This window comes from Muntiacus reevesi, chromosome 3 (assembly GCF_963930625.1).
Source record: "Muntiacus reevesi chromosome 3, mMunRee1.1, whole genome shotgun sequence".
NCBI lineage: Eukaryota > Metazoa > Chordata > Mammalia > Artiodactyla > Cervidae > Muntiacus > Muntiacus reevesi.
In genome coordinates this window covers 149683079-149701961 of record NC_089251.1, presented here as the reverse complement: position 1 = coordinate 149701961, position 18883 = coordinate 149683079, and the positions used below count along the sequence as shown (strand labels likewise).

The following is an 18883-nucleotide window of genomic DNA, read 5'->3' as shown; positions in this document are numbered from 1 at the left end:
GGTTCCCAAAATATAAGCTAGGAAGTTCCCCAAATTTAAGTCCTTCCCACTTATCTTAGCCAAACAGAAGTATTCAAACCTACCGAACTGTTCAAAGGTCAGTGTTTAAGTGCCCCCTTTCTGTGATAGTCTTAACACTTAATACAGTATAATCTCTCAATAAGTGTTGATTAAAATATTCAGCATTCATACATCATGAACTGTGGATACTAAAGGACAGTTTCTGTACACAACTGTAAAGTGGAAGAGAAAACCTTAACACTGTAAAATATTATAAGTAATAAAGATTAGGAGGGCTGTGATAGCAGCACACGCAAGTCGAACACACAAACAAAAATCCAAGAAAGTAATTCTGATCCAGTTTATCAGAGATGGCTTAACAAGTAAAAACAGAGATGGAGTTTGAAGGACTAGTATTCTCCAGGAAAATGTCATGAGGAAGGAACAAGGAACTATGTAACATTCATCACACTTAAGACTCCAGTAAGTGATTGGACAATGTCTTGTATACAGATACTGTTCACACCTGAAACTGAATGCTCCAATACTTTAGGTCTCAGCTAATTCATATGAGTATAATCCCATATAAAACCAATTCCGGTAAATGAATTGTAATCTTCTACAGACCAAAACTTTCAACTGTGCTTCTAAAACACAGGAAAACTAATCGTAACTTTGATTTTCCTATCCAAGTTATCCTATCATAAAGATACTGATAAACAAAGTAATCAAGGCCACAAAATGCCCCAAATGAAAAATCTACAAGAATAATCTCCAAGATAAACAAGAATAGCCAACATCTTTATGTTTTCTAATTATTTTACAAGAGTAGTAGTCTAAAGACAGAAGTGCCCAAAAAACACTTTGGGATTAAAACAGTGTTTCAATCCCAAATACCTAACAACAACAGTAAAAGTATAAAAGTCACTGCCACTTCATTAGTCTGTTTCATAAGTCACAGAAAACTGGGGTTTTTTCTGCATTCCCAAGGGTGACACAATCATTAACGGCCCCAACCAACATTTTTCAGAAGCATCTACTTTTTTCCTCCTTGGACTCTCTTTTCCTGCCACAGACAACTAGCCAAACACATCTTTCACGAGTCACTGCTTAGGTACGAGACGTCGTCTCAGGTTCAAATGTCCTCCCCTATTTTAAAACCAATTGATCCTTTTAGACCAGGGATACGTCACCTACTCTATGAAATAGCCCTAGGCATAAATTAATGACTCCGTTAACCAGGTTCCCAAAATACACTGTAGCTTATATTTGTTTAAGCATTCAATTGCCTCATAAAGAATGAAGATAGATACCTGTTTCCCCACTAGACTATAAAACTTGATGACCTTAGTCTTTATTACCTTCCACAGACTAACACCAAGCCACGAACCCAGAAACGACGTGTGAAATACAAGTAAAAAAGTCTGAAATGAAAGTAACTCTTCGAAGCAGTGTTTGATGAAAATTTCAGATTTCAAGTCAGAAATCAAGGAATGCAGTTCCAACTTCCCATACCTCGTCTTTTCTCAAAAGTGCCCCTACTTCCTGTCATTTCTGAATACTCCCTGAAGGGGTACTACAGCCTATTTCCAACATTTTCCTAATTTTGCACACTCTATTTCACAAAACGACCAACTTGTTCAAAAGCTTTCGCCATTATTAACGTGCCTTTCTCTGTTCCACCGAAAATCAGTCTCAAAAGAAAAAAAGCCCCTATTACACTAAAAGTAATAAAGGGTGGAGAAAACTACCAGATTGTATTTCCAAATCATTTCGAACCACCACCAAAAAAAAAAACCAAGGTGTATCTTAGACGCCTGAAGACATACAAATTAACCAAGCTTAGAGAGTAATGAGCCTCAGTTTGACTAAACTCGACTGAGTGCTGCCCGGAAAGCGGCTGCCGTATTTCAGGGCTTTTCTGACCCTCCCCTGCAGAGACTATGCCAACGACAGTTCCGAGAGGTGAGAGAGACTTTGTTCCCACGCCCTTGTCCCCGCTCCCTTACCCAGGAATTATCCTTAGAGAGCTGTTTAAACGAGGCCCCCAGTCAGAGAAGAAAAGCAATGCTGAAGTAGCAGCACCCAAACGCGGAACAAAGCGCCTGTCGGGGGTGTACGAGTAGGACGCCATTACGCGGGGCAGTGGCCTGCGGCTCTGGCGCCGAGCAGTCAACCTGGGGCCCGAAGCGCGAGTTCGGACCCCCAGAAAAGAAACCGGAAGAGGCAGAAACCTAGGAAAACAAAGTCGCAGCAGGTGGGCAGTGGTGAATCTACGTAACAACGGGAAAACCGCTTACCTTCGTGAGTCTTGGCGATCTTCGCCATTTTGTCCACTCGAACACACAGACGGAACTGGCGCTCCCAAGAACTTCCGCTCGTCACCGCTGCCACGGAGAAAAATAGCTGGGGGCCGCTCTCCGCGCAAGCGCCAAGCGGGAGCGCGCGCGGCCGGTGACACGTGACAGAGCAGCCACCTAGGTAGAACAGAGAGGTGCATTGTGGGCGGAGGGAGGAGTCAGGGTTGCTCCCGCAGACGGTTTCCGTGGTAAACCCGAAAAGGACTACGTGAGCCTTAGCGCCCTATAGCGAGTAACTGCCGTGGAGGAAAGCGGATTCCACCAGGGCAGTTAAAAACAGTCGCTGAATCGCTTCTCGGCCTTTTGGCTAAGATCAAGTGTAGTATCTGTTCTTATCAGTTTAATATCTGATACGTCCTCTATCCGAGGACAATATATTAAATGGATTTTTGGAGCTGGTAGTTGGAATAGGAGCTTGCTCCGTCCACTCCACGCATCGACCTGGTATTGCAGTACTTTCAGGAACGGTGCACCCCCCCCCCCCAAAAAAAAAAACAAAAAAACAGTCGCTGAAAGAAACACTGAAGTTTCAGGACTGGAAGAAGCCTGACCTTCAGCCCCCTTTCTCCAAATCCACCAGACGGCGTTTTGAGGCCAAAAACTTTTCTCAGCACGTCTCAGCTGTTGCAGTGCTTAGTTATGTTAACAGTTACAAGTCTCATCCCTCACTCTGTAATTCAAGGTCGCTTTCTTTTTAACTACTTACCATTTGATTAAGAGTTTTGTCTACAATATACATTCCCGATCGCTATTGAAATTCACATAAAGAGGGTAATTTGTTGTTAACCCCATAACTCCCACAAAGTGGGTAAATTGTTGCTAATCTCATTTAAGAAATGATGGGAAAAGGCTAGGACAGGGTTATATGTAAGATTGTCCAAGGTCACACAGTTAAGTTACACAGCAGGAACTCTGCCACTCTTTTCTGAGTTCTTAAAAAAGTCCCGATTGTCAGCACTAACACTAATGAAATGCTTCTGATAATCCTAAATGTCATTCCTAAATCAGGAATTTTTTTTCTCCTAAACATCAGCTGTACAAGCATAACCTTGTCACACTGGCTTTGGACTCTGAAGAACGTTAATTATTTAACAGGGAAATTGGTACTGGAAGCAGCCTAGTAAGGCAGGTAAGGGTCAGGTTATAGACATCACAAAACAACTTACTTTGCTGTGTGACAGACTCAGAATACAAATACTTAGTAGAAACTTAAGTAATAAAAAACTGAGGGGAAAAAAAAAAACTAAGGTGCTTTTTTTCTTTTTTTTTTTTTTTTGGCTGTGTGGGATCTAGTTCCCTGACCAGGGATTGAACCTGGGCCCCTTGCATTGGGAGCACAGAATTTTAGCCACTGGACCACTGGGGAGGTCCCCCAAAGTGACATTTTAATAGCATCAATGAAAAAATCAATTTGATGGGTTAAAGTTTTCAGTTGTTTAATTTAGGTTAAACAATAGTTGGAGGAGGAAGGGGATGAGATAAGAGAAGAACATGTAGATTATTAAGTCAATTGTTGATAAATTCTAGTTCTTGGATTGGCAGAAGGTCCATCAGTTCAGTTCAATTCAGTCGCTCAGTGGTGTCCAACTCTTTGCAACCCCATGAATCACAGCAGTCAGGCCTCCGTGTCCATCACCAATTCCTGGAGTTCACTCAAACTCATGTCCATCGAGTCGGTGATGCCATCCAACCATCTCTTCCTCTGTCATCCCCTTCTCCTCCTGCCCCCAACCCCTCCCAGCATCAGGGTCTTTTCCAATGAGTCAAATATTCGCATGAGGTGGCCAAAGTACTGGAGTTTCAGCTTCAGCATCAGTCCTTCCAGTGACTACCCAGGACTGATCTCCTCTAGGACTGACCAGTTGGATCTCCTTGCAGTCCAAGGGACTCTCAAGAGTCTTCTCCAACACACTTCAAAAGCATCAATTTTTTCGGCGCTCAGCTTTCTTCACAGTCCAACTCTCACATCCATACATGACCACTGGAAAAACCATAGCCTCGACAAGACGGACTTTTGTTGGCAAAGTAATGTCTCTGCTTTTTAATATGCTATCTAGGTTGGTCATAACTTTCCTTCCATAGATATTCCTTAAATGGCTTATAACCTACACATAGATTACATATATTATTTTATATATACAAAATAGCATATTTTAAAGTAAAAAAAAATTAAAAAATAAAGTAAAAGATAAAAAGAATGAGAAATAATGAATTAAGGAAAGGTGTTAAAGAATTCACCCGTGTTGACAAAAATAGCAAGAATGTTGCATTTCTTGATTTATAATTTTTTAAAAGATAAACTCATTTATACAAGACATCACTGTCATGTAAAAAACATATGAAAAGGAAATTCACCAAAATGTTAAGAATGAATGTTTGTGAATGATAAAATTGAGTGATTTTTTTCCTTTATATTAATAATTTTTAGTATTTTCCAGATACTCTGCTATGAGCATGTGTTATTTTTATAAATGGGGGAAAAAAATGAAAAGCATTTGTAAAGTAGGCATCACATGTCCTCTGTCTTTCCCAAGATATAAGCTGTGCCTGCTGGCCACTTTGTATTATGTGCATATTTCTCTAGGTTTCTAGGTATTAAAAGTTACTTTTGTAGGGCAAGGGCATGTATTGGGAAGTGAGATATGAGAGACTTGGTCAAAGATCATTGGAGACTCCCTTCTCCTAATCTAAAAATGAATTGTCTTTTGTGTGTGTGTGTGTGTATAATAAAGTTTTATTAAAGTATAAAGGAGATAGAGAAAGCTTCTGACATAGGCATCAGAAGGGGGCAAAGGAGTACCCCCTTTGCTAGTGTTAGCAATGGAGTTATATACTCTCCAATGAATCCAAAGAATGTCTGGAGGTTGTAAAGACCTCACCAGACCTACTCCCATAATTTACATTTTAAGATAACAGAGTTGGCCAGAAGGTTTAATCCAAAGATTGTCCTCAGGCAGGATACATCCTTGTAAAGACCAGACCTACTCCCATAATTTATGTTTTAAGATAACAGAATTAGCCAGAGGGTTTAATCCAAAGACTGTCATCAGGCAGGATACATTACTGTTATATAATCCTAAGGAATGTAGAGGAAAAAAAGTAAAAAAGTTTGTCCTTTCTTCCTCCTTGAATATCCCAGACCTCTCTCTCCTTGGGGACCCCTAGACTTCTTATCAACCTGCCGAGGAAATGACTCTCATTTCCCCCTTTCCTTTTAGGAGAATTATGTTGCCTAGGGAAAAGGGGCGTCGTTCTCATTCCATAACTGCTTCCGAGCTGACAAGGGGCGTTGTCCCTCAATTGGTGAGGCAACATATTCTCCTAATCCTCATAGTGAGGATGTCTGATCCAGGGGCTCCAAGTAATAGTTGGAGGAGGCTGTGGCACTCATAGGAGCTCGGACAACTATTTGTAAATTAAAAGCTTTTAGACGGTTAGAAAACCCCATTATACAGTTACAGATGTAAGGCAAAATAGTCATTAAACCAAGTTAAAATCAAAATGAAAAGTCACATTATGTCCATAGTTAAGGTACAGAGTATTGCACCAGTCCATTCTAGGGTTGTTAGATGTCATCAGACAAAGAAGAGGCATCACGTGTGATTGTTGTCGAAGGTATTCGCAGACTTGGAGAAAGTCTTTTCCTTGAAGTGGAGATGTCCACCACGGGAAGCCTTCCACTGATGAAGAGGGGAGTGCTTCGCAGACCCAGCAGTTAGACCGATTGTGGAATGCAGCATAGGCGTGAGCCCAGGACAGAAAGGCATTGTCTTGAGGATCAAACGGCAGACTCAGGATTTCTGGAGTCAGCAGAAGTAGGCTCACATAGATTGTCAGGCCCATCTTGTCCTGAAGGATCCCGGACGAGCCCCCAAGATGAAAGGTTGTTTCTGAACGATAAGACGCGGGATTCTTGACCTCCGGAGGAGACGAATTCAATCCGGGGCCAGAGACGAGGCTGGATCGCTCAGAGCTTTTGTGTAATAAAGTTTTATTCAAGTATAAAGGAGATAGAGAAAGCTTCTGACATAGACATCAGAAGGGGGCAAAAGAGTACCCCCCTGAATTGTCTTTTATAAAACAATAACTTGAATTTTTAGACAGTAAGAAATAAGAGTTTTTTGTTTTTTTTTTTTTTAATAACTTGTTGTTTAGTTGCTAAGTCGTGTTTGACGTTTTAGCAACCTCAAGGACTATATCCTGCCAGGCTCCTCTGTCCATGGGGTATCCCAGGCAAGAATACTGGAGTGGATTGCTATTCCCTTGTCCAGGGGACCTTCCAGACCCAGGGATTGAACCTGCATCTTCTGCACTGGCAGGTAGATTATTTACCACTTAGCCACCAGCTAAGTTCCATTTCCAATATTAATAAATATTAATCACATATTAGTTAAAATGGATTTCCTACACATTTTTAATTTCAAAAGTTGGGGGTGGGGGGGGGGGCGTTCCCTGGTGGCTCAGTTGTAAAGAATTCACTTGCCAATGCAGAAGACACAGGTTCAGTCCCTGATCTGGAAAGATCCGACATGCCACAAAGTAACGAAGCCCCTGCAACCACAACTATTGTGCCTGTGCTCCAGAGCCCCAGAGCTGCAACTACTGAAGCCCGAGTGCCCTAGAGCCCATGCACCACAAGAGAAACCACTGCCATGAGAAGCCCATGCACCACAACAAACAGTAGCCCCCACTCGCCACAACCAGAGAAAAACCCATGCAGCAAAGACCCAGAACAGGCAAAAATAATAAATTTTTTTTTTTTTAAATCAAAAGGGCTTTTCTGCCCCTCCCTGCCTATTTATAACCCAAATCATTGAGAGTGATGACATCCAATTAGAAGGAAAATCTATTCTTTATCAGTCTCAAAAAAAATATTGCAAAGTAGCAATTATACATGATTTTTCTAGACAAAAGTGAAAGTTGCTCAGCCGTGTCCAATTCTTTGTGACCCCGTGGACTAGGGACTTCTCTAGAATCCCATGGAATTCTCTAGGCCAGAATACTGGAGTGGGTAGTCTTTCCCTTCTCTAAGGGATCTTCCCAACCTAGGGATCAAACCCAGGTCTCCCACATTGCAGGCGGATTCTTTACCAGCTGAGCCACCAGGGAAGCCCGAGAATACTGCAGTAGGTAGCCTATCCCTTCTCCAGTGGATCTTGCTGACCCAGGAATCAACCCAGGGTCTCCTGCATTGCAGGCAGATTCTTCACCAACTGAGCTATCAGGGAAGCCCTTCTAGACAAAGAATAAGATATAATTTTTCAGAATGTTAAATGCTAGCTGTAACTGCACAAATTACCATAGGAGATAAAGGCCTTGAAGCTCTATGCTGCTTGAAAAGCAGTGACAATTTATCAAGCCCATCTTTTCAGGGATAAAGGGGCTGTCACAGGACAAAGTGACCACAGTCCTGATGTGTAGTGTTGAGCTTTCCAGAAATCTCCTAAATCAAAGGTACATTAGACTCTATGTACCCCAGGCAAAACATCTACTTTTATCTGCCTTTCCGTTATGCCTAAACTTCCAAAACTAGAGCTTTATTCCTGAAAATTTGGGCATTACTCAGCTAAATAACAGATAACCCCAAGATGATGTTCTGAATGTGTTGGTCAATGTGTCTGTCGTGCCTGACTTTCCCTTCCAGCTTCAACTGACCTGACCAAACTCTGTTCAGGGGAACAGCACTGGGTTGTTCTGAAGAGACAGTTACCTGGCCAGCTACCTACAACCTGGCCTGGAATACAGCACAACCTGTCTAAAACTAAGGAAGTTATTGGCTAAGTCAAGATGCCTTCTCTTGGAAATTTTAACTTGAAGTAGTTGCTACTAACAAAATCAGTGGAAACTGTCACTTTGTCTGAAGAATCATGTACTCCTGTTGCTTGAGTCCCCACCACCACCTTGAATCCAGAACCACCTCCAGCTTCAAGCTTCCAAAGAGTCATTCTGTAGATACTATTTTTCTTGCAGTAGCTTGGGTGATCTCTCTTCCTTTCAGCTATACCAGGTCTAACTAGAACTGAAAAGCATATATTAATATATTAGTGGGAATTCATTAACTAGCTTTTTTTTTCTAACTAAAAGTCATCAACCAAGAGCGGTCCTTGATTTGTAGTGGTAAAAGACCTAGATTCAGAGCACACATAAGTAGGTGTCCCAGGTAGCTAGGAGGATTGTGTCTCAGAAGCGTCCAGATGCCTAGAATGCTGTGATGGTCTTCCAATGTGTCAACGTGGCTAAGCTACAGTCCCGGTTACTCATACAAATACTAACCTAGGTGTTGCTATGAAGGCCTTGTGGATGTGCTCAAGTGATATAACTGACTTTAAGTAGATAGTCTTAGATAATCTGGGTGGGTTGTAATTCAATCAGCTGAAAGGTCTTGAGAGCAGAACTGAGACTTCACCGACTAAGAAAATTTCACCTGTGGACTGCAACTTCAGCCTGTGCCAGAGTTCCAGGCTGCCCTTACTGATGGACTGCCCAATAGATTCTGGACTTGTTTATTGGTTGATTCCCACAATTGTGTAAACCAATTCCTTCCAATAAATGTCTTAATAGGTATCTCCTACTGGTATGTATATACAGTTGAACCCTAATTAAAATAAACAAAGGTAAATTTCACCATTCATTTATTGAAAAAATATTTGAAAACCTGTCAATAAATAACCAATAAGGACCTATCATATACCAGACATCACTTTAGATGCTGGGAATACAATGTTGAATAAGACACTGTGCTCACAGAGATCAGAATCTTTGAGGGAAAGAGATTAAAAGTCTGTATTTGGGGACTTCCCTGGCGGTCCAGTGGTTCATACTCCATGCTTCCATGCCCCCACTGCAGGTTCATTGCATGGTGGGAGAACTAAGATCCCACAGGACTCACAGCACAGCCAAAAAAGGAAAAAACCAAAACTGTATGTGTTTGCATGATTTCAGGTACTATCAAATGCTATAAAAAAAATAAGGCAAAGTAAGGGGAGTGGGCAGGGTGGCAGGACAGGATAGGCAGAAAAAGCAAGATGTCTGGGAGGATGACTTCTGAAGAGGTACGTACATGAAATAAGGGAATGAGGACAAGGGGGAAGAGGTATTCCAGACGTGGCAAATGCCAACATGCCAAGGTGAGCATGAACTCGGGGCTTCCAAAAACAGAAAGGTTGGTGAACGGAGTAAAGGGAAGAGTGGTATGAGATGTGGTACCTGACAGAACAACATTGTTGAATGGGTAATTAATACTGAATGAAGCAATCTGAACTGTCTTGCTACCTAATACAGAGACCTGCCACATGATTTTGCCACTGGATTCTCAATGACAGATGCACTGTACAAGGGCAAGAAACCTTGTCATTAATGATTCAGTTTAGGATGGCTATTTTCACTAGCTGAACTAAGAAACTGGCAGAAGGTAGAGGAAGGTGGGATGTCAGGACTAGAGAAATAGAGTTTGTGAAATAGGGTAAGGGATGTTCAGCAGATAAGAGTCACTGGGTCAATGACAGGTAATCTGTTTTAGGCAGGTACCAGAGTCAACCTAGATATGTTGGCAATTTAACGACAGTTGCTATAGAGTACAAAGCTGGCAGTTTTTTGTCACCCAAAGAAACCTACGAGGCAAAGTGTTCTTTCCTAGTGATGGAAGGTACAAGATGCAATAGTGTGTCCTTTACTTTGGAGGGGGTGTCCAGGCATGCCCCTGGACACTACACCCCTAAAACACTGGTTCTCAGCTGGGAGTGACTGTGTCTCCCAGGGATATCTGGCAATGTCTGGAGGTATTTTTGATTGTCACAACCTAATCCTCTTTTACTAGACGGCCCTCCTTCCTATTCCCACCCTCATTTCCTGTACAGCTCTTCCACCTGACACTGACCCAGTGTCACTCCACCCAGGAACTCTCACAGGAGGAGTGAGATATAGATGGCATGCTGTGATACTGCTGTGCTCCTAACATAGCAGAAACATCTGTAACTACTCAAGCCACTACGTATTGTAACTTTTTCTATGTGAGAGCAATTACTGGTGTCTAGAGCATAGGGTACTGCTGAGTCCTATGTTCCACAGGAAGGCTCCCCACAAAACAGAATTTTCTGACCCAGTATGTCAACAGTGCCACCACTGGGACATCCTGCCCTATAAATATAACTAACAAAGCACCTTAATTTTCATTGGATTTATCTCCTGCCCTCTGGAATATGTACGTTTTTCCAAAGCCTTTAGTGTACCTAACATTTTGTGATCATTTAGTCTGACTGACAAGATTAACACAATACCCATCCATATGATGAACTGATATGACTTTCTGCTGTCTGGGTCCTTTAAGACTATATGTATTATGATAGTTATTATGAGAGACCGTATTATGGAAGAAATAACACAATCCAGGAGTCAAACTTAAAATATATACACTTGTGCAGCTCAAGTAAGTGTTTTAAATCCTTGTTAGGGATGGAAAACAACTCTTTTCCTCAAATCAGTACCTACTTATCATGTACTTGAGGTCATGTTAATCTGCTGTAGCTACATCTGGCACAGCAACTGCAACTGGGGCTATTCCTTGGTTTAATGTGTGATAATTCACTGTCATCCGCCAGGGTCTGTGCAGCCTTTTGAAGGGCCAGACTCCAGTTTAGACATGATGGGGCCACAACCTTTGTATTCTTCAGGTCTTTAGACACTAATATCTGCCATACTTCTTAGGCTATGTAAATGTTTCTTATCTGCTATCTTGGCAGAGTGTTCATTAGCCTTCCCCACTATGTTCTTATTCCACAGGCCAAGCAACCAATATGAGGGTTTAGCCAATTTCTAACTATATTCATTCCAATTAAACATTTGGGAACCTGGGAAATGATACTTAGCACTATGAGCCAGACCTGGACCCAGACTCCACTTGTGACCCACTCTAGACTTCCACTCTAACAGGGACCATTATGACAATTTGGGTATAAATGTCAACTTGTAGTGTCCATAGGACTCAAAACATTTGGTTCTTCTACTTTCCCCAATGTACACTTACCAGAGCAAATGCTAGGGGTCTTTGAAGAAGTACTAGAGGATTCTTTAGCACCATGGTGTTATATGGTCCCACTTCCTGGGGATCTGTTTCAATCAAATAGTCTGAAATTAGAGTTCTACATCTGAAAGCTAGCTCATGCACAGAAACTATTAAAGGATCAATTTTAAAAAAATTTACTGGAATAGCTGCCTTCAGCCTCCTGAAGAAATCCACCCTTGATTTCTCTTGGTTGTATAGAGTAAGCAACATCCTTGTAGGCTGCCCATCAATCTTGCCTCTGAGGACAGCTGGTTGGATTAACTGTCTCTGTATCTTTTCTCAGGGCAGGAGCCCCCATGCAGCCATTTTGACCCTGGGCTAACTACAATTGTACCCACCTTGCTTCTGAGGGTTAAACATCACCACTTGGCCTCTATTTTGGGATCCTATCATCACCATTGCTCACATGGAAGTCAGCTATGTAACTTTTTCTGCTGCCATCACCTAAGGCCCGTAAAGGACAGTCACCATGAGAAACAGGGCTGTGTTGAACCATACTGGAGTCTGAGGCAAAAGGAAAAATCAGTAATATTGATCCTGTCCTTATTGAAAATTCTGACATCTTGTTCATCTTGGATTTTTCTGCACTAATATTTAAATATCATTAAAATATTATTTACTTGGTTACTGAGCTTTTTGGCACCCCCTTACATTTTGAACCTGAGTCAAGTACCTCACTCCCTTCACCTCAGTCCTTTCCAGTGATGCTGGTGCCCCTTTCACATTCCTTCTTGCATTAGTAAAGTGTCCTCTGAGCCTTCCTGTGGAGCAGTTTTCTGGCCTTAGTGTAAAATACCTACTCTAGCACACTCACTTCTCTGAGCCTTCTGATCCCTTCTTCCACCATGTTCCACAATAATTCAGCCATTTCTACACCACTTAATGGGAGCCATCCTAGCAGAATGCTAGCACTGCCTCCCCAGATCCTAGTCGGAGTATTCCATATTATGGGATAGTATTACCATATCCATCAGTTCAGTTGAGTCACTCAATAATATCCAACTCTTTGCAACCCCATGGACTGCAGCATGCCAGGCTTCCCTGTCTATCATCTCCCAGAGCTTGCTCAAACTCATGTCTATTGAGTTGGTGATGCCATCCCACCATCTCATCCTCTGTCATCCCCTTCTCCTCCCACCTTCAGTGTTTCCCAGCATCCGGGTCTTTTCCAATGAGTTAGTTCTTCTCATCAGGTGGCCAAAGTATTGGAGTTTCAGCTTCAGCATTACCCCTTCCAATGAATATTCAGGACTGATTTCCCTTAGGATGGACTGGTTGGATCTCCTTGCAGTCCAAGGGACTCTCAAGAGTCTTCTCCAACACCACACTTCAAAAGCATCAATTCTTTGGCGCTCAGTTTTCTTTACTGTCCAACTCTCACATCCATATATGACTACCAGAAAAACCATAGCTTTGACTAGATGGACCTTTGTTGGCAAAGTAATGTTTCTGCTTCTTAATATGCTGTTTAGGTTGGTCATAGCTTTTCTTCCAAAGAGCAAGCAGCTTTTAATTTCATGGCTGCAGTCATGATCTGTGGTAAACCCTATCCGTTACATTCTGCTACCCAGCCCTAACCCTTGATCTAAGACCCCTCAGAATTTGGTTATTTATGTCATCTTCTACCTCCTGGTGGTATATACTGGCTATGTCCTTTGATTATTTGAGGTGTCCCTTTCCTCCCATAGCAGGCCCAGCATTTCCCTCATCAGGTGATGTATGACTTAACCCAGTTATTGGTGTGTTGTCTAGGAAGGAAAGGGAGGGTAGCAGCTGACTTCTAATAAGTCAACAGTTTTTGTATCTTCCTCAAGCAACAGGGAGCACTACCTTTTTTACAGGATTAGACCACTTCCATAGGCCCAAAGGATTCAGGGGAATCTAGGATTTCAAGTTGCCTGAGGGCACTGACCCAGAAGTTCTGGCTCAGTTTCTTAGGACTGAAATCCTTCCCAATTAGGGCCCTCGCCTTGTATAAAATACATGTTGAGACTGAGTGTTTTGTCCACTTTTAGAGCTCTGCTATTCTTATTTAGTCTCAGACCTGACATCAGCCTTTTTGGCTCTCTGGTTGGAGACAGAGACAATGACACTCTCTCTATATATTACCAAAAAATGATGCCCTCCAGCCTTAACGCTGAACTTCTTCTTAGTGACTAACCTCAGCCTTTCAGTGTCTGTCTCCCAATATCTCAACAGGAGCTGTTAGTGCTTTACCTACCACCAGTGAGAGGGTCCTCATTACCAGCCAGACTGAGGTGATCCAGATTTGAAAAGTCCCATTTTAGAGTCTGCTTTCTTGGATCACAGGTGGGGTTCCCTATGAAGCCGACTCTGAGATGGAAACTGGGAGAAGGAATCAGAACTGGGCAGGAGAAGCTGAACTACCACCCAGTTGCAACAAAGACTTCAATTATATGGGGAACTCTGGAGATGGGATGGCCTTTGAGAGTTGTTCTAAACTGGGGCAAGGAATTGGGCCTTTATTTTTTTTTTTCAGTCTGCTGTCATTTTACTTATTTATTTTTTCATTTTTTTTTTATTAACTGGAGGCTAATTACTTTACAATATTGTAGTGGTTTTTGCCACACATTGACATGAATCAGCCATGGATTTACATGTGTTCCCCATCCTGAAACCTCCTCCCACCTCCCTCCCCATCCCATCCCCTCTGGGTCTTCCCAGTGCACCAGCCCTGAGCACTTGTCTCATGCATCCAACCTGGGCTGGTGATCTGTTTCACACTTGATAATATACATGTTTCGATGCTGTTCTCTCAGATCATCCCACCCTCACCTTCTCCCACCGAATCCAAAAGACTGTTCTGGACACCTGTGTCTCTTTTTCTGTCTTGCATATAGGGTTATCGTTACCATCTTTCTAAATTCCATATATATGGGTTAGTATACTGTATTGGTCTTTATCTTTCTGGCTTACTTCACTCTGTATAATGGGCTCCAGTTTCATCCATCTCATTAGAACTGATTCAAATGTATTCTTTTTAACGGCTGAGTAATATTCCATGGTGTATATGTACCACAGCTTTCTTATCCATTTGTCTGCTGATGGGCATCTAGGTTGCTTCCGTGTCCTGGCTATTATAAACAGTGCTGCGATGAACATTGGGGTACATGTGTCTCTTTCAGATCTGCTTTCCTCAGTGTGTATGCCCAGAAGTGGGATTCCTGGGTCATATGGTAGTTCTATTTTCAGTTTTTTAAGGAATCTCCACACTGTTCTCCATAGTGGCTGTACTAGTTTGCATTCCCACCAACAGTGTAAGAGGGTTCCCTTTTCTCCACACCCTCTCCAGCATTTATTGCTTGTAGACTTTTGGATAGCAGTCATTCTGACTGGCGTGTAATGGTACCTCATTGTGGTTTTGATTTGTATTTCTCTGATAATGAGTGATGTTGAGCATCTTTTCATGTGTTTGTTAGCCATCTGTATGTCTTCTTTGGAGAAATGTCTGTTTAGTTCTTTGGCCCATTTTTTGATTGGGTCATTTATTTTTCTGGAATTGAGCTGCAGGAGTTGCTTGTATATTTTTGAGATTAATCCTTTGCCTGTTGCTTTGTTTGCTATTATTTTCTCCCATTCTGAAGGCTGTCTTTTCACGAGTTGGACCTTTCTACTCCCAAATCAACATGACTTTGGATGTGTTTCCCCAAGCAAAGGGCATGACCTTGGAAGATTCAGCTCTCTTTTAACTACAAGCAATACCCCCAGAGCTGTCACCAAAAGAACTCCCAACAGCTCTAGTTATGAAGGGAGAGAGAAAGGAGTCTAGGTAGCCTATAGCATCCACTACAAGCAAACATGTCTTCCATGAAATAACAATAATGCAGCCAGACAGAGGATGACATTATACTCTAAGAACATGAGGCTCAAAGAAGCATGAGCTTTCACAAAAACATGAATAAATAATAATCTGAAAGCAGCAGTGAGGAGTGAGGGAGACAACAGTCCTAGATTGGGATTGGTCACCAGAAAGACCAAACCGTAATTAGAAGCTTAAAATTTTCTGCCATCCAACTCCTCACTTCTCCAAAGAGGGCAGAGGGGCTGGAAATGGAGTTAACTGATCATGCCCTTGTGACTAAGCCTCCACAAAATTCCGATAGTATGAGATTCAGAGAGGTTCCAGGTTGGCAAACACATCCAGACTAGGAAGGTGGCACACACCAGCTCTGTGAGGACAGAGTCTCTTGTGCTCGAGACCCTCTGGGACCTCACTCTATGTGTCTCTTCATCTGTATCCTTTATCATAGCCTTTAACAAACTGGTTATTGCATTTCCCTGAGTTCTATGAGCCTCTCAAAAAAAGTAATCGATTCCAAGTAGAGAGTTATGGGAACCTCTGATTTGTAGCCAAATGGGACAGAAGTTGTGGGTGACCCTGGGGACCCACTGCTTGTCACGGGCATCTAAGGCAGGGCGGGCACAGCCTTGCAGGAGTGAGCCCTTGGCCTGTGGGCCCAGCACTGACTCCAGGTACACGGCGAGAACTGAGCTAAGCTGTAAGACACGCAGCTGGCGTGACACAGTCACCCGGCGTGGGAAAAACCTCCACATGTCTGGGGACAAGAAGTGAAGTGTTTTGTGTGAGTAGCAAAGGAGACACACAGGAGAAATACATAGGAGGGGAATTGAGTTTCTCTAATTCACTATGTGTTGACTTTCCCTCTGGTGACAGTGTCTTTTGATGCACAAACTTAACTTTGATGAAATTCAGTCTACCTTTTTTTTTCTTCTGTTGCTTGAGCATTTGGTGTCATATCCAATAAATCACTACCAAATCTAATATCATGAATAATTTAGTTCTGATTCCAAAAAACAATGTATATTATAAATTATTCAAAAGATATAAAGTGAAAAGTAAAATGTCACGTCTCATTCCCTAAAGGTTAAGCATGATTTATGCACTCATTGATTAATATTATGCATATACAAACACACTCAGTATATGTATAATTTAATTTTTACACCAGACTCTTGAAGGGAAGACTGTTTAAGAAGCGGGATATTGGCAGAAATTACTCTAAATTCACAAATTATTCCAAAAAGGAAAGAGTTTAAACATAAAGATGTTAATATGAAAAATCAAACTTTAAAAAAGTCAAAACATGACAGAAGGGTTCCAAAGAAAATTAAGTTGGGAGTTTCGGGGCCAGTGAATACACGGGACTGGGAAGAGTGGCACTCTCAGAGATGGATGCTTCAAGCCCCTGCCCACATACCTTGCCCCACGCACTTCTTTCACCTGACTTCATAGTCCCAAGTTATATCCTTCTATATATAAACTGATAATCTAAGGATATACTGAGTGAACTGAAGGTCGGGAATGTGGAAAGTGCACTATAAGACGACTGCCTTATCTCTGCACACATCATAAAGGCCGTATCAATAAACGGTCTGAAGCATGGCTGACCCTTCCATTGCTGCGTGGGCTTTTCTCTAGTTGTCCTGCGTGCACTTCTCATTGCGGAGGCTTCTCTTGTGCAGCTACAGGCTCCAGGGCCTTTGGGCTTCACTAGTTGTGACCTGAAGGCTCAACAGTTGTAGTGCAGAGCTTTAGTTGCTCTGAGGCATGTAGGATCTTACCAGATCAGGATCGAACCCATATGTCCTGCATTGGCAGGCAGATTCTTAAACACTGAACCACCAGGGAAGCCCCAAAAGTTGATTTATTATTAAATTCTCAGAGCTGTGCAGCTAGTTGTGTTATTTTTCTGTTTGGGAATCTCTGTTTTTCCCAACATGGTGTATGTGTACTCATCTATTCTTAAATTGAATACCATGTAATTTACTTCTTATAAATAGGTGAAACCAAAACATGTAATCAAGCAGTAAAACATTCTCTGAACAGATACTATGATCCAATTCTTTTATTTTTTCCCCTCAAGAGTGGAAAATAGACTTCTACATAAGAAAGGTATGGTAATATTTTAAAATTAAAGTTGTAACAGTATCAGGACACTGCCCAAAGAGTAAATCAAGTGCATAATTACATTTTATTAGTTAAATCAACGATTGTCTACTGAATTCCAATTTATTAAATCTATTGTGTCGTCTTAAATAAAACTGCTAAAAGTTAATCAACAAAGAATCATCTTGTAGCTATGTAACTTTTAAGCTATGCAGCTTTTTAAAAATACTAATTACCAATTTTAAGTGCTGCCAACTATAGCAACTTTAACAGGTACTTTTGTTTGTTCATGTAATTATTTTATTGTGCTTTGCATTTCCAAGCAGTTTTCCCATATGTGGTTGGCATTTTGGAACCTGGATTTCAAGTAGATTTCCAACATTCCCCAAAATGATAAATCTGTCTACTATGTCTAAACTGTGTAAGCAACATGGCTTATGCCACAACAGCTTTCTTTCCTTGGGAGTGCTAAATTTCACTTTGGGAGTGAAATTTAGCACTCAGGTAGAGGGTGCCCATGTGGTCAGCCCCCAGTAAAAGTCCTGACACTGCACTGAGTCTCTGATTCTCAGCTTCTCTCAGTTCAGTTCAGTCGCTCAGTCGTGTCTGACTCTGTGACCCCACAGACTGTAGCACGCCAGGCCTCCCTGTCCATCACCAACTGCCGGAGCTTACTCAAACTCATGTCCATTGAGTCGGTGATGCCATCCAACCATCTCATCCTGTCATCCCCTTCTCTTCCCACCTTCAATCTTTCCCAGTATCAGGGTCTTTACAAATAAGTCAGCTCTCCGCATGAGGTGGCCAAAGTATTGGAGTTTCAGCTTCAGCATCAGTCCTTCCAATGAACATCCAGGACTGATCTCCTTTAGGATGGACTGGTTGGATCTCCTTGCAGTCCAAGGGACTCTCAAGAGTCTTCTCCAACACCACAGTTCAAAAGCATCAAGTAATTGGCAACATTTCACACATGTTGTCAGAAATTGTATCACCTTAATTCTCCAATCTCTGTTTAACAATGTCTTTATATTAAATTTCCTGTCAAAGATAACTGGTATAATTTTCCTGATTGGTTCCTAACACAACCATATCAGTAAGGACAAACTGTCCAGTTAATTCCCTTTTACAGTCAGTTTTTATTGGAAACTAACACCTATAATTACACTAATCTCTCATGCAGTAATTCAGTTCCTGACTCAGTCAAGGAAGATGTTCTTTCAACCAAAATTTTCACAAAGATAATCCCTGTAAGAGATCATTGAGAGTGCTGGGAAGATTATGCTGTTGATAAAAAAGGTCCCAATAAAGAGATTACGTTAACTTTGAAACCTTGTTTTATTTCAGGAAACAAATATTTACGAGTGATGTTTAAAAATTTAAAAGTCTTAATCTGTGGTTAAAATTCATCCTGTATTTGTTTTGACCAAAGGGTTGATTTAAAACAGTGTTAATATGCAGATGACAACACCTTTATGGCAGAAAGTGAAGAGGAACTAAAGAGCCTCTTGAAAGTGAAAGAGGAGAGTGAAAAAG

General features: G+C 41.7%; 1 protein-coding gene and 1 non-coding gene across 5 annotated transcripts in view; one reads left to right on the top strand and one right to left on the bottom strand.

Annotated features, from left to right (window-relative positions):
• The window catches only part of SF3B1 (splicing factor 3b subunit 1), a 35395-nt gene extending 32933 nt beyond the window's left edge, over positions 1–2462 (bottom strand). For 3 of the 4 annotated variants that reach the window (XR_010662445.1, XR_010662446.1, XM_065930901.1), the window contains exon 1: positions 2301–2449. Coding sequence is in view for 2 of the 4 variants with exons in the window: in XM_065930901.1 (XP_065786973.1) it covers positions 2301–2328 (28 nt within the window). In the remaining 2 variants the exon portion in view is untranslated. Of the gene's footprint in view, positions 1–2300 lie in introns of all 4 variants that reach the window. The other variant, XM_065930900.1, reaches the window with a different exon arrangement.
• A 185-nt stretch (positions 2463–2647) lies between these two features.
• LOC136165542 (U2 spliceosomal RNA) lies at positions 2648–2838 on the top strand. Its single transcript, XR_010662574.1, has one exon. It is a non-coding gene; the product is annotated as a U2 spliceosomal RNA (small nuclear RNA).
• Positions 2839–18883: the final 16045 nt, after the last annotated feature.